The sequence below is a fragment of the Eulemur rufifrons genome, chromosome 12, assembly GCF_041146395.1.
Source record: "Eulemur rufifrons isolate Redbay chromosome 12, OSU_ERuf_1, whole genome shotgun sequence".
Lineage (NCBI taxonomy): Eukaryota > Metazoa > Chordata > Mammalia > Primates > Lemuridae > Eulemur > Eulemur rufifrons.
Window position 1 is genome coordinate 4,737,075 of NC_090994.1, and position 16,397 is coordinate 4,753,471.

Consider the following 16,397-nt stretch of genomic DNA (forward strand, 5'->3'; position numbering starts at 1 on the left):
GAATTTATGGAATTCATATACAGAATAAAGCTATCTTCCAGAACAGCCTCTAAACTATTATGCTGAAGAGAATATTACTAATTCTGGAAAAAAAAACACACACTGGAGGAAGTTTTAAAAATGCATATATCTGAGTGTTATTAACCCATGAGCTGTTAGAGTAAAAAACATTTTCTTCCATCAACCTTGGGAAAACTTCTGTGGAGGAAAAAGGCCAAAGATTCTCCAACTTGAATTAATAAAAAGTTCTCAAAAAAGAAAAATAATAATCATGAAGTTGCTTGCAGCTAAGTCTGTGAGACAGTGTGCGTGACCAACTTGATTAGTAATGGTCTTTTGGTTAAATTTAAAGTAACTATTAAAAATGCATTTAAAAAATTAGGAAGTATTGACAAAACACAAGTTAAGCTTTCAATTCAAGAATCTAAGGCTGGGCACAGTGGTTCGCACCTATAATCCTAGCACTCTGGGAGGCAGAGGCAGGAGGATCGCTTGAGCTCAGGAGTCCAAGACCAGACCGAGCAAGAGTGAGACTCATCTGTACTAAAAATAGAAAGAAATTAGCCACGCAACTAAAATAGGAAAAGAAACAAAAATTAGCCAGTCATGGTGGCACATGCCTATAGTCCCAGCTACTTGGGAGGCTGAAGCAAGAGGATCACTTGAGCCCAGGAGTTTGAGGTTGCTGTGAGCTAGGCTGATACCATGTCATTCCAGCCCGGGCAACAGTGTAAGACTCTGTCTCAAAAAAAAAAAAAAAAAAAGTTTTAGTGTTTCTTTCTTTGCTTCTAATGACTATCTTTCTTCCCCTTAATCTTGCTAAAGGATTATCTTTTTAATAAATTATTTCTGGTCTTATTTCATGCCTATTGCTTTCTTTAGAATTACTTTGTTTTACTAGATTTTTTTTTTTTTTTTTTTGAGACAGTCTTGCTCTGTTCCCCAGGCCAGAGTGCAATGGCATCAGCCTAGCTCACAGCCTAGCCATCATGCCCGGCCTAAGAACTTTTTAAAAATGAACTTACGACAATGTATTTGAAAAGTTAGATGAAATAATTTTTCACAAAAATATAAATTACCAAAAATGCCTCAAAAATAAAGCCATTACTATTAAAGATATTTAAATAATAATTTTTAAAAACCTAGTGTCTTACACAACTTCTCTCCTCTTACTTCAAAGATATGAAGACAGGGTTTTACAGGAAAATGTATAAATCCTTTCAAAGAGCAGACAGCTCTCATATGAAATGTAAGAACTGGAAAGTAAGCAAGAAACAAATCTGTCCTTATATGCAGACAATGGAATTTCTACAAAGATTATCTAAGAGAATCTATACACAGAGCTAATAAAAAAGTTCAGCAGGGATGTTTGATATAAGATCAATATACAAAATCAATCGATGGCATTTTTTGTACACCAGCCATAACGAATTAAAAAAGTGTAATGGAAAAAAGATCCCATTCACAACTGTAACAAAAACTAAGATATCTAGGAACAAATGAATAAAAGTATAAACAAGAAAATATTAAAATTAGTTTTGCAAAAATAACAATTCCCTCAGATTCATTTATAAATTGAAAAAAAAATTCAATTGAAATCCTGACAGTGTTTTTCATGGAAAATTGACTCTAAAATTCACATAGAAGAGCAAAGTACCAAGAATAGCTAAACTAATTTTGAAGAACAAAGTAGATGAAATGTGGAATTGACGTGTGGTTATATGAATGAGAGGGCCTAAGAATAAGACTTGTACATGACAGAGGCTACATTAAAATTTGGATGGACTATTTCATAAATGATGCAGAAAGCACACTGCTTATCCATATGGAAAAATAAAATTGTTCCATACAATATTGACAAAAATAAATTTCAAGGGATTAGCAATATGAATCCAAAAAGCGAATTGTAGAAACTGCTAGAAAAAAATACGGCAGACCATTTTTTATGACTTCAGAGGCAAGGAAGAATATCTTTCTTTCTTTTTTTTTTTTGAGACAGAGTCTTACATTGTTGCCCAGGCTAGAGTGAGTGCCCTGGCATCAGCCTAGCTCACAGCAACCTCAAACTCCTGGGCTTAAGGGATCCTACTGTCTCAGCCTCCCGGGTAGCTGGGACTACAGGCATGCGCCACCATGCCCGGCTAATTTTTTTCTGTATATATTTTAGTTGGCCAGATAATTTCTTTCTATTTTTAGTAGAGACGGGGTCTCGCTCTTGCTCAGGCTGGTCTCGAACTCCTGACCTCGAGCGATCCACCCACCTCGGCCTCCCAGAGTGCTACGATTACAGGCGTGAGCCACCGTGCCCGGCCAAGGAAGAATATCTTAAAACACGGAAGAAAGGCCGGGCGTGGTGGCTCACGCCTGTAATCCTAGCACTCTGGGAGGCCGAGGCGGTTGGATCGCTCGAGGTCAGGAGTTCGAGACCAGCCTGAGCAAGAGCGAGACCCCCGTCTCTACTAAAAATAGAAAGAAATTATATGGACAACTAAAAAATATATATAGAAAAAATTAGCCGGGCATGGTGGCGCATGCCTGTAGTCCCAGCTACTCGGGAGGCTGAGGCAGTAGGATCGCTTGAGCCCAGGAGTTTGAGGTTGCTGTGAGCTAGGCTGATGCCACGGCACTCACTCTAGCCCGGGCAACAGAGCGAGACTCTGTTTCAAAAAAAAAAAAAAAAAAAAAAGACATGGAAGAAAGCACTAATAAAGTAAAAAGACAAGCTATGCTCCGTTATGCGAATGACTGACAAAGAATTAATACTAATAATATTTAGACAACAAAAAGCAAATAACCCAACAGAGAAATGGACAAAGGCAACAGGTGAATTACAGAAGAGAAACCCCAATAAACATAAGAAAACACACTCAACCTTTCTAGTAATAAGAGAATTGCAAACCACTACAGAATTGAGATAACTATTTCAAAGGCTGGCAAAAACTTAAAAGCACCAAGATGAGGAGAAATGGGAAACTCATACTCTGGCATGAGTATAAATTAAAATAACCACTTGAGTTGAAGATGCTTATATGCTGCAATGCCAAAATTCCACTTTTTGGTATACAGTCCATGGAAACTCTTGTTCATATTCATATGCAAGGAATGAGGTATTACAAGAATCTTCACTGCAAAATGGTTTAAAGTAACAATACAATGGGGAACTATAAGTCCATCAACAGAAGAATGAGTGAATAAACTGCAGTATATTTACACAATAGCACACTCTACTGCAGTTAAAATGAACTTACACCACAAAGTAAAAGAGAAATTGGCATTCTCAGTGTTCTATACGAGCATTGCTGACCCCATACTCCTTGTTCCCAGTTAACACTGTTACCATTTCTTAAAAATGTCCCTTCTTCTCAATCCATATGCCTACATTCTCATTGCTATCATCTACTGACCTATAGACTACATATTCAAAAAATAAAAAAGTTCTTGCTTTCAAAGAGTTAACTGTCTAGGGGAAAGTGACTAGCAAACAGAAGTTATCTATAATACATAAGTACTTTACCAAAGGTATTTAAAAGAGTAACACATGGGTTGGGGGAAATGGACAGGTGGCTGGCACGCTCAGAATAGGAAACCTAGGACATGATGACTAGGAGACACCAAGTCAGAGCACTCTTACAAGAAAACTTGTTTTAAAAGAATGAAAGGAGAGTAACTGCTAGGGGCACAGGAGGATGGGAGATCCTCCTATGGGAGATGGGAGAGAGAAATACTTAGCATCAGCTCCTCTGAACTATTTTCCTAGACTATATTCCTCATCCAAGACTCAGTCCCAGTTGGTCATTTACTAAGCATGAGCAAGTGATTTGACATTTCAAAGCTTCAAATGAGGTACTAGATGTTTAAGAACTCTAAATTACAGAGGGAACCTGAGTGAATGATCTCTAAAGTTCTTTCTAGATCTAAAATCCTATGATTCTAGGACAATCAGAGGCTCTGAACTCTTTAAACTCAAAGGTGAATCACAAAATATCCAGTATGCAAAGAAGAAAAACCAAGACCATTAAGAGTTTGTATATTTGTGTAACTGCATTCTATCAACTTTGCAAAACTGTTAAAACAATTAATTCCTAATATGAACATCAGTAAAATTCCCACAAAGACAGCACCTTTTTATTAGAGTTGGTAAAGTGCTTCTCCCCTACAAACCTGCAGACTTCTTAAAAAAAAAAAAAAAAATCAACAAGCAAATGCTTTTGTGTAATAGAAGTAAACTGCTTAAAAGCCCACAGCTTAGACTTATAAGTCATCTTTTAAAATGAAGACGTCTATATAAATATGTGTGTTACGTATTTACTATAACATATTTGTTAATCATCTTCCCTTTAAATTTTTAGTGTACAGGTTTAAGGTTCATGAAGTTTTCTAAAAAATAGCTAAGAATAGTTCTTTATAATACGCTTTCATTTTACTATCACACATTCTGAAATTTATAACAAGGTTTCCCTTACCTGATATGGACATGGAATGTGATATTCTCTGCAGCGTTCTTGTATCCATGTTGTTTCCCAGATGCCACGGTAAGCTTGCTCATAAAAGTAGCATCCAATTACAACCAAGAGTGGTACAAGATAAAGAATGCTGAAAACACCAATCCGGATCATAAACTTCACTAATTTATCTTGATTCTCCTTTTCTAATGGAATCTCAATTCGAACTCTGTTTAGGGATATAATGCCAGCTAAGAGGAGAGAAACTCCAACTACCACATATAGGCAGAGGGGAGCAAGAACAAAATATCTCAATGCATCAACGTCGTAGAGCCCAACAAAACAAACGCCACTAATATTGTCACCTTCAATTTTATTCATCGCTAGAAGGATGATAGTTAGAGTTCCGGGGATGCCCCATGCACTGGCGTGAAATAGCAATGCTTTCTTCTCAATAGCTTCACTACCCCACTTTGGCACAGCTGCTAAGAACCATGTGATGGTGAGAATTACCCACCATACACTGCCAGCCATAGTGAAAAAATAGAGTACCATAAAAAGCATGGTACAGGCTTTATTATGAGATCCTTGTGTCACTGTGGAAGCCTTATACTGTGCAGGGCTAGATGCATTGCAGGCTACTCGATCCTCAAGCAAAAACCCAATGAAGAAAATTAATGATACCATCATGTAGCAGACTGCATAAAATATAATAGGCCTTTCAGGATAACGGAATCTTGTGACATCAATCAAAAAAGTTAAAAAAGTAAACAACGTGGCAGAGAGGCAAATGATTGAAATCAATCCTATGAAATAGCGAGCAAATGACAGTTCTTCTCTCCTGAAGTACATATTTGGGCAAGGCGGTGAACAATCACGCACGTGCAAAAAGGAATAACCGAGATCAGGATCAATTTTCAACTCTCGGGGACACCAAAAACCATAGTCCCTCTGCACTGCCACTGGAGCTCCTTCAGTTGGATCTCCAGCTAAGTTCAGATCCACAAGTCGAGGATACGGCTCATCACAATCTGGGAACCTAAAAGAAACACATAAGATGAGAACCATGTTTACTTATGGGGAAATCTACTGACACCTAATGATTTGGAGTTCCAAATTTAGCACCCATGACCTTATTTATTCCTACGTCCTTGGTGGGGCAGGGGGCAACTGCAGTAAGTAGGAATAAAATAAATGGTGACATCTTGTTTGTGGGCCATACAACTATATCTTCCATAGTTGTCAAAAAATGATATGGTTTGCTTTCAAAAGCAGCACTCTTTATTAAAACAGTCAAGCATATGAGCTTGGGAGTCTGAGGCTGCAATGAGCCATGATCATGACAATGCCCTCCAGCCTGCGCGACAGAGACCCCATCTCGAACAACAACAACAAAGTCAAGCATAACAGTATCCACAGAGTATTTATTTAGGATGCAGATTAGAGTAAGATTTCAAAGCATGAAAATTTATAGGTACAACTATGTAGCTCCAGGAGAATAGTAGCTAAAAGTTACTTTTTGCTATCCTTTAACTACATCATAGTCCTGAATTTAGCCTAGACTCAAAATAGAACTTAATCCCCATTGTAATGGCATTAAGAGGTGAGGCCTTTTGGGAAGTGAATGGATTAATGCCCTTATAAAAGAGGCTTCAAAGAGAGTTTGTCCCTCTGGCTCTCCTGCCATGTGAGGACACACTGTCCCTTACTAAAAAGACACATACCTTTAATAAAAGGATTTATTCTATAAAATTTGGATTCAGTCAGAAGGCGGCACTCAAGAACCCAGAAGGCCACAGGTGGCCCCAAGGCTGCAGGTTCCCCTGGGACACAGTGTTCCTCCCCTCCAGAGGATGCAGCGACAAAGTGCCATCTTGGAAGCAGAGGACAGCCCTCACCAGCCACGCAACCTGCCAGCACCTTGACTCCCCAGTCTCCAGAACTGTGAGATACAAACTTTTGCTGTTTATAAATTATCCAAACTGTGGTATTTTGTTACAGCAGCACAAACAGACTAAGACAACAGGCGCAGTAGGAACAAGGATACGAGAGATGTGGAAGAATGAAAGGTTGCTATGAAAGATCACTGCACCAGAATTTAGGATTTCAAAGTTAGGCAATCCTATGCTATAGTGAACACATAAAATAGGTTTAGGACTATCAAAACAAAGAAATAAAAGATTTTATAAAGAGATTTTTGGCCGGGCGCGGTGGCTCACGCCTGTAATCCTAGCACTCTGGGAGGCCGAGGCGGGTGGATCGCTCGAGGTCAGGAGTTCGAGACCAGCCTGAGCAAGAGCAAGACCCCGTCTCTACTAAAAATAGAAAGAAATTATATGGCCAACTAAAAATATATATAGAAAAAAAAAAAAAAATTAGCCGGGCATGGTGGTGCATGTCTGTAGTCCCAGCCACTCGGGAGGCTGAGGCAGTAGGATCGCTTAAGCCCAGGAGTTTGAGGTTGCTGTGAGCTAGGCTGACGCCACGGCACTCACTCTAGCCCGGGCAACAAAGTGAGACTCTGTCTCAAAAAAAAAAAAAAAAAGAGATTTTTATATTTATATGTAAGCTACTAAATTAAAAGACCCCTAAACAAAGGGAGTTAAATACAAGAAACATGAAATAAGGTTCCTGCTCAGGCAATTCACAACTGTTGTTTTAGAACAATTTACAGACTTCTAAAAGAGGGCACCTCCAGCTGTTTGAAGAGAGACTAGATAAACAGATGGGGCTGGATAATAGGTCAAATAGGTGGGAAATTGATAAATATGAGGAAGGAAAATGTCCATGAATTGACTACAGGAAGCTAATATAATAGTCTGCATTCAATGTTGTTGATAGGTTGTTATAAACTGTGCCTTTAAGCAAAACAACATATAGCAGGTCCTCGAATAACACCATTTTGTTCAATGTCATTTTGTTACATGTTGATGAGAAAAAATTGGGTTTCATTATATGTCACTTTGCTTAAAATCATGGTTTCCGAGAACCCATCAACAATATTAAGTGAAAATTTACTGTACATGCTTTATTTCTTAAGTTGTTCTGTCAAATGAGAGTAACATCACCTGCTTTACTTACCTCCAAGAGCTACTGCCAGATAGCAAACAAAACTACTTTTAAACATAAAGGAGAAAACAATGTTGCTTATCATGCTGGTGCAGATGCAGTGAAAAGGGAACACATATACTGTTGGTGGGAACCCACGGAGGTTAGTATGGAGATTTCTCAAAGAACTAAATCTACCATTCAGTCTTGCAATCTCACTACTGGTTATCAACCCAGAGGAAAAGAAATCATTCTATCAAAAAGATACCTGCACTTGTATGTTTACCTCAGCACAATTCACAATCACAAAGATTTGGAATCAACCTAAGTGCCCATCAGCGGATCAGTGGATAATAAAGATGCGGTATATTTATACCATGGAGTACTGCTCAGCAATAAGAATGAAATAATGTCTTCAGCAGCAGCGTGGATGGAACTGGAGGCCATTATCCTAAGTGAAGTAACTCAGGAACAGAAAAAAAAAATGCCATGCATACTAATTTATAAGTGGGAGCTAAACTATTGCTACATAAGGGCACACAGAGTAGTACAAAGGTCACTGGAGACTCAAAGGGGGAAAGGTGGGAAGAAGTGAGGGGTGAAAAATATTACCTATGAGGTACAATGTATACTACTCAGGTGACAGGTACACCAAAAACCCAGACCCCACCATTATACAGTATATACATGCAATGGAATTCAACTTGTACCCCCTAAATCTATTAAAATTTTACAAATAAATTAAAAAAAAAAGAATGTTGCTTATATGAATACTAAGAAAACACCCTTATATGAATAATAAATAAATGACCATCGGTAGAAGATGGCTAAATAACTATAAGATACTAATACAATTGGCTATTACATAGCAATTGAAAGGAATGAACCAGACCTACAGATATAAACATAGATACATGTAAAAAAAAAATTATGTTTTTATGGATATGTATGTAGTAAAAGTATAAAAACAAACATGGGAATGATTAACAACAAATTCAACATAATAATCACCTTACTCTTGGGGAAAAAAGAAGGGAATCAGATCAAGATGGGTAACAAGGAAGAACCTTCAACTCTATATTGTTTTATTTCTTAAAACAAAACCTGAAGCCAGTATTACAAAATGTTAAGACTGGACAAAGCTAGATAATAAAAGGTATGTAAGTGTTCACCTTATTATTCTTTACCCTTGAAATATTTCAGAATACAAAAGAGTAATTATATAAAATAGTATATTACTACTAATAATAATGTTCACTCACATAAAACTATAAGAATGTCTAACAAACAAATCCCCAACTTTTTTTTTTTTTTTTTTTTTTTGAGACAGAGTCTCACTTTGTTGCCCAGGCTACAGTGAGTGTCGTGGCAGCAGCAACTAGCTCACAGCAACCTCAAACTCCTGGGCTCAAGTGATCCTCCTGCCTCAGCCTCCCAAGTAGCTGGGACTATAGGCACTTACCACCACGTCTGGCTAATTTTTTGTTTCTATTTTTAGTCGGCCAGCTAATTTTTTCTATTTTAGTAGAAATGGGGTCTCATTCTTGGTAAGGCTGGTCTCGAACTCCTGCCCTCAAGGGATCCTCCCTCCCAGAGTGCTAGGATTACAGGCACGAACCACCATGCCCAGCCTCAAATCCTCAAATCTTTAAGAAATACTCACAGTCCACATATTGGATATAATTTGAAAAGCACGTGACACAGAAAACAAGGACTGATGGAACTACCCTAGGCATTACCACATCTAAATCATAAAGGTATTTTGAAAATAAAGCCCCCACAGTGAGGTAATAAATGATTATTTTCTTCTCTGTATTTTATAGTTTCTCATAAATGACACTACTTTTATAGCCCAGAAAAAATGTTTTAAAGAGGAAAAATCAACTAAATGACTTAAGTATTTCTCAATTTCTTTTAAAAATTTCTTCACAAAAATGTTTTCTTTTTCATTTAGTGCTTCCAGATTCTTAAGGAAATAAACAATGCTGAGGCCATGAAACTACTGTTCAAAATTAATGACTAATACATATACTTCAAAAAAGTTTCTAAAACAGATGAAATAGAAGGCAAGTAATTTAAAACATACTGCAACGTAAGAAATTATCCATGAAAATCTATAATTTTCGCACCTACTGCATTCCATGTCTTCAGGCCAAGGAACACCAAACATCTCCATGAGCTTCGAACACTCGCTGTAAGCCCGCTGACACAGCCTACGACAGGGAAGTGTGACACGTCCATATTCCATACAAATAGGAGCATAGAGCGCACAAAGAAATGGCCGAAAATCCCGAGAACAATCCAGATTCACCATAGGGTGGAATGGCTAGGAAAAAGTTAAAAGTGAATAATTAGATAAAACATTGTAAACAAGTTAAAGCGTCCTGTACAATTGCAACATTCATTTTTTCATTTAAAATAATTTCTGAGGGCTATACTTTCCTCAATAGGTGACTAAAGAGTGAGAAAAATTCTGTAAGAATATTAAAAAATCTAAACAACCCAATTACAAATCTGACCTAAATGACATATTTATAATCATGGCACCCAACAACGACTGGACCCTAGTTAACACACACTGAATCTTTTCCAAAATTGACCAATATTCTGGGTTCACTGATCTGACGGGAGGCAGAGCTCAGGCGGTGATGCAAGTTATGAGGTACAGCTGTAAATACAGATGAAGCTTCACTGGCTGACCTGCCATTCACCTCCTGCTGTGCGGCCTGGTTCTTAACAGATCATGGACCATACCAGGCCCCAGCTACCAACAATGACAGAAAGCAGATCAGTGGTTGCTTGGAGCAGTGGATAGACACAGAGGTGGACTACAAAGGGGTGAAAGGAAGCTTTTGAGGTGATGGAAATGTTCTATATCTTGATTGTGCTGATGGTTTCACAGGTTGTCAAAACTCCAACTGAACACTTTAAATGAGCATAGTTTATTGTACACATATTTTATCTCAATAAAGCTGTTATATAAAAACAAATCAAAATATTAATACTTTTCAAATAAGCAAATTGCCTTGATTTTAACCTTAACAATTTTTAACCTCAGCAAAATCTAAATTAAATAAGGTAGCCTGAATACTGAAAAGTTGAGAACAAATGTATAACATAAGGAATACTATTAAAGTTGTATGAAGCAGAAAAAAGGAACTTTAGCTGATTGGATTTTAAAAGAATCTTACTGAGTAGTTCCCTAAACAGTAATACTTTTGTTCACTAAATCAAGACCACGATATAGGAAGTTTACAAACTGGAAAGTAACTTTCTAAAATTAAATTTCTGGTTTCTGCAACAAAGGTGCACTACAGGGAACCTTCCATTCTTTGTTCAAATTCAAATCAACCAAGCCTTTGTGTTCCCATTCTCTTTCTTCTTTCAAATTTCCATTCCTGTTACCATAGGAACCTGCTAGCTGACAAGCCTTCAAGCATAGCAACAGCCCAAGCTTAGCAAGGGTGTGCAAAAGGGACAGAGTCAAAGGCCAAAATTTGAGTCATGAGAATCAGAATTCCAACCTTTGTCACTGTACAAAGGGTCTGGTAACCATGGAAACCATACCCTACTGGGTTTGGGAATATTATGACTAAATTCGCTAAATGTGAAACCAAATGTAGAATGCTCTTGTAAATTCAAAAATGGTGTACTCATAGCTATTTCAGATCCAAATTAGAATAAAAAATTATTCAAAAAGAACTTTTTAAAATAACTTCAAGTGATTAAAAATAAAACCTTTTAAAAACCTTTTTGTAACAGTACAATGCTTAATGAGAAAAGGTCCAAAACTTTAAGAATTATTTTATGTTTAAAAATCTCTAAGTTTACAAAAACAGCTTTAATCCCACAGATTTCTTTTTCAAATCTTAATTTTTAAAAATGTCCCACGATAGCATACTTTCCAATAGTCTTTCTGTGAGTTTGCAGAAACTTGCCATTACCACAGGGGCATATTTATCTTCATAAGCAAAAGCAGAGTTCCCAGAGCAATCAATAAATCTAACTTTTCTTTTGGAAGTAAACTTTTAATATTTACAATATCATGGACAGTTCTGAATTATGGTCTGTCTCAGAAGATAAAACTTTACAAATTCTACTACATTTAATAATTTAATTTAAAAGAGGTATTTTTAAGGTATTCCTTTAAAGTGATTTGTCACACAAGAAAATCAATTAAAACTGCCATTTTTTTCTCCTAAAGTCAGAAATGACCAAGTGCAATTCATTCTCCACTACTTGTATGTTCCCTTTGCAACTTACAGGCTTCTTAATTCCTGCCTGGTTCCCCCCTTCTCACAACAGGCTTCTCAAGCCACTTCACTAGATATTGTGTGTTTACGGAAAACTACCTTATTGATATTAATCTCAACAAAAAGTAATAGGAAAGTAGATCTTCTGGATAATACATGTATTCTAAAGATTTAAAACATGAATTCTATGAATAAATATTAATATAATAAAAGAAAGTTCATTTTTTAAAAAGCCTATCCACAAACCGTTAATAGTTATTATTGCATGGGAGTACATTATACTATTCTCTTAGGACAACAAAAATCAGTCTTTCAAGGTTCATTCAAATACCACCTGCAACTTGAAGCTTTCACTGACCACTCCCCCATATGTGATCCTTCTCTCTTTGAATCCCCTTACTATTTTGTCGCATTTACCAAGTTCTTCATTTGTTGTAGTAATTCAATCAAAATATGTTTAATAAATACTAAATCTTAGGCCCTACACTGGGAATTAGACAAAAAAAGAACAGTTGAGATTTTTAAAAATAAAATTTCTTTACTAATTTTGCTATTTTAAAACACAATGTGTTTCTTATGGAAAAATCAGAAAATACAAATAAAAATGAAGAACATAGAAAAACATAAACTGTGCTAATTTAGAATTCAGGAACAACTACTGTTGACGTTGGTAAAAATCCTACCAAATCGCTTACTCTTCATGAACATGCATTTTTTTTCCCCCAACAAAACCAAGATGATACCACACATGTTTTATCTATCCCCCCTCCCTTTTTACTTAACAATGGATCAAGTACAACAGAGTTCTGACAAACAAAGATGGAGGGTATTTACACAGAAGGAACATTAAAGGCCTAGAGACAGGAAAGTTGTGTTGCTTTATTCCTTTGCTTAATTATATCACTTATAAATGCAAACACATAATGTTGAAAGCTTTAAGTCACTTTGATTAAAAAAAAAAAGTAAAGTAAAATACTAGTGTTCAAAGGTATGTGGTAACCTTAGTATTATAATTACCATCACCATCCCCACCAACCATACTACTATTTACAACCCCAGGAGATTCAAAGCTTAGGTACAGCACCAAAACTATGACTACTGCCACCTCTAAGAGATTTATAGTTTATAAGGTTCATGAATTCAAATATTTATTTAGCAGTTAATATGTGTAAAGCACACAGAGATGAATAGGACAAGCTCTGTTTCCAAGGAGTTAAAATTCTTGTAGAAAAATAAAAATGTAAACAATTCCAACAGAATAATATACACACTAAAATAGAGGTACATATAGAACATACTGATAAGTATGGATAAGAGAGTCACTAACTTCTGGGCATCCCAGGTTTCACAAGAAAACAGCATCCAAACTAGGCCTTAAAAATTAAATAAGGTATCACCAAAGAGGATATTGGAAGAGTCTTCCAGGCAGAGACAGCATTTGCAAAGACTTGGCAGATTTAAGGAGTGCTAAGTTCTGTGCAACTGTGATGAATAGAGATTCTGAAGAGTAATGAAGCTAGGAGAAAAAGTTGGAGCCAATTTGTGAATGCCTATCGTGCTTTATATTTGATCCTCTGGGAAAGGGTTGGCAATGACATTTTTTTTTTTTTTTTTTTTTTTAAGAGACAGCGTCTTGCTCTGTGTTCAGGCTGGAGTGCTACAGTGGTGCGATCATAGCTCACTGCAACCTCCAACTCCTGGGCTCCAGCGATCCTCCTGCCTCAGCCTCCCAAGTAGCTGAGACTACAGGTACGAGCCACTATGCCCCGCTAAATAAAAAAATTCTGTTAACGTCATTCCTTAAAAATAAAATGAAACATATGAACCTAACTGTGCATTGAGTTTATACGGAGAAAAAGTATTTAAGTGACTTTAAAACACAATAATTTGACTGTACATCCTTGGTGAGATACATCCCTAAGGACAAAAAGAAATACAAACAAATCTTAAAACTGCCTTCAGTAATCATATTGTTAATAATAATATTGCTATTATTATTCTGAAATTACATGTGAATAAAGCTTCAGTATGAGAAATAAAAATAAATTTAAAGATGTTAAATATTAGCTTTAACTGCTTGCACCAGGAAAAAAAAAGATGTTAAATAAAAACCTTGCAATATTATTTGAAAGTATCAGTATAAACTCACAAGGATTTTCTCTTAAAAAAAAAAAAGTATTTACTAACTCTGTCTAGGAAAAGGTCTAAAAATGACTAGCCTAGTATCAACAGGCTTAGCACACAGAGAGTAGTCTCTAAGTATCATTTCCAGTTAAAAGGAACCAGTGCTCCCTAAAGAAATTGATAATTCAAGGTTTGAGGCAGAATGTTATTAAGTAAACTTGGATCATACCAGAAAGCAAAAGACCTCTAGGAATACTGTCAAAAACACTCAGAAGCTACCCTGTAGAGGATCCTACTACCAAAGATGGAACATTCTGAGCACCAATAACTATGGCAGATTAAAAACACATCAAACATGTTAATCCATGAGTTAATAATGAAACTTAAAAAAAAAAAAAACTTCATTGGTCACCTTTGGAGGATGCTTGGGAATCAATTCATTATTCTAAAAACTAATAAATAAAGAGGAACAAGCAAGTATTTATCCTTTCTTATATAAACTGTACATAAGAGTAACAAATAGTTAATGAGAGGAAGTTTCTGTTTATAAAGTATTCCAGCTGAGAAACAAAGAAAGCGGGTTAGAAAATCACTATTTCTCAAATCCCTAGAAAAATTATCGATCCAGGAAATCATCAATGGCTGCTAACATTATAAAAAAGAGTAATAATCTGATACGTGCCTCCTGGGAGGAGTATGTTATACTGCCTATGAAGTATTCTCCCCCCAAAAAAGCACACAGCAAAACAAACCAGAATCTACTTAAATAAAGCCTATGGAAACTCTATAGGACAAATATATTACAAGAAAAAAGGGGTAAGGGAAAGGGAAGGAAAATCTATAAATTAAAAGCAACTGATCAGACACACCAATTGAATGCAAGGTATGAACCCTGGTTTGAAAAAGCCAATGAAAAATAATTGTGAAACACTCAAGGGTAATTTGAACATTAATTTGATACTTGATGATACTGAGGAAGTAACAAAGGTATTGTGTTTATATATTTTGAAATAGAGCTTACTTTTTAGAGACATGTGTCAAAATTTTTATGGATGGAATTTTGCCATCTGGGATTTGCTTCAAAGTTTGCATGCAGCCACAATGAAACAAAACTAGCTATGAGATGGTAATTTTTAAAGCTGGATGAAGGGTATATGGCATTAATTAAGTTATTCTATCTATATATGTATATAACTGAAAATTTACATAATAAAAATTTTCCTAAATAAAAAGCTAAAATATGGGCTGGGCACGGTGGCTCACACCTGTAATCCTAATACTCTGGGAGGCCGAGGTGGGAGGATTGCTTGAGGTCAGGAGTTCAAGACCAGCCTGAGCAAGAGTGAGACCCCATCTCTACTAAAAATAGAAAAAATCAGGTGGGCGTGGTGGCACATGTCTATAATCCCAGCTACTTGGGAGGCTGAGGCAGGAGGATTGCTTAAGCCCAGGAATCCATGGTTGTGGTGAGCTATGATCACGCCACTGAACTCTAGCCAGGGCAACAAAGCGAGACTCTGTCTCAAAAAAAAAAAAAAGCTAAAATATGAGTTTGGATAACTGGGAGACTGGTTCGAACACACTTTGTTGTTAATGAACCATAAAAGACAACAAAGGATGTTCAAGCTTTTAGCCCTACGGAGCGCTAGTTTCTAGGGAAAAAAAAAAAAAATAGACAAGCAATCAACCTCCCAAAGACACTAAAGATTGCTCATTATACCCACTAACTGAAATTAAAGAACAGGGTGACAGGCACACAGTATTCACATAGCACTTTACTTTTTGAAGTTCTTTGATATAAATTGCCTCATTTGATCTTAACAATAACCCTATAAAATGGACAGGAGAAAAATTCACTTCCTAGAGGAAACCAACACAAAGAGGTCTCAAAACTAGTTAGTGACAGAACACACGTCTTCTATCCCTCTTCCAGTGCTTCTTCCACTAACCTGTTCCCTTCCTATCCAATTTGGTTTAATTATTCAGTTTGGGGAAAAGCCTGCCCAGATCTCTTTTACTACCACTGGAGTCATAAACACCTGATAATATGTGGCTCAGTAAAGATAGCTACTGACACTGTTGATTTTTGCTCCATGCTGGACAGTTCCCAAAAATTTACTTAACAATTTGGACAGCTCAAACTGGCTTAGAAAACTCAGAAATGAGGAAATTTTTTTCCTATCAAAAGCCACTGGTACTCAGGGCAAAAAGAGAAACATCAAGTTAACAATTTAGAAAAATTTAACATGGGTGTTAGTGTATAGAAATGCATGTTTTGGAAGGTAGGGACAGAGAAACATTAGCAAGGACCTTTTCCAACTTAATGGACTGACACTTATCCCGTTTATTTGAACATGTCCCAATTTCAATGAAAGTACAGACTAGGAACCCTCTAGACACAATGCAAGAACATTCAATTTACTGATTGTGAAGAATTAAATTTAAAATAACCCACATTCTGCACTTTCTCTCGTCCTTGGCAAACCTAGCTGACTGCCCATATACCATTCTGTTCCAGGAATTCATTTTA

At 36.5% G+C, this 16,397-nt stretch overlaps 1 protein-coding gene across 2 annotated transcripts in view; it reads right to left on the reverse strand.

Moving 5' to 3' along the window:
- FZD3 (frizzled class receptor 3) overlaps nt 1–16,397 on the reverse strand; it is a 39,805-nt gene that overhangs the window by 20,720 nt on the left and 2,688 nt on the right. Inside the window, exons 2-3 of one of the 2 annotated variants that reach the window (XM_069485089.1) lie at nt 9,684–9,816; nt 4,464–4,714 (exon numbers count right to left, since the gene is read on the reverse strand). In XM_069485089.1, coding sequence (XP_069341190.1) covers nt 4,464–4,714; nt 9,684–9,816 — 384 coding nt within the window. Of the gene's footprint in view, nt 1–4,463; nt 5,482–9,619; nt 9,817–16,397 lie in introns of both variants that reach the window. The other variant, XM_069485088.1, reaches the window with a different exon arrangement.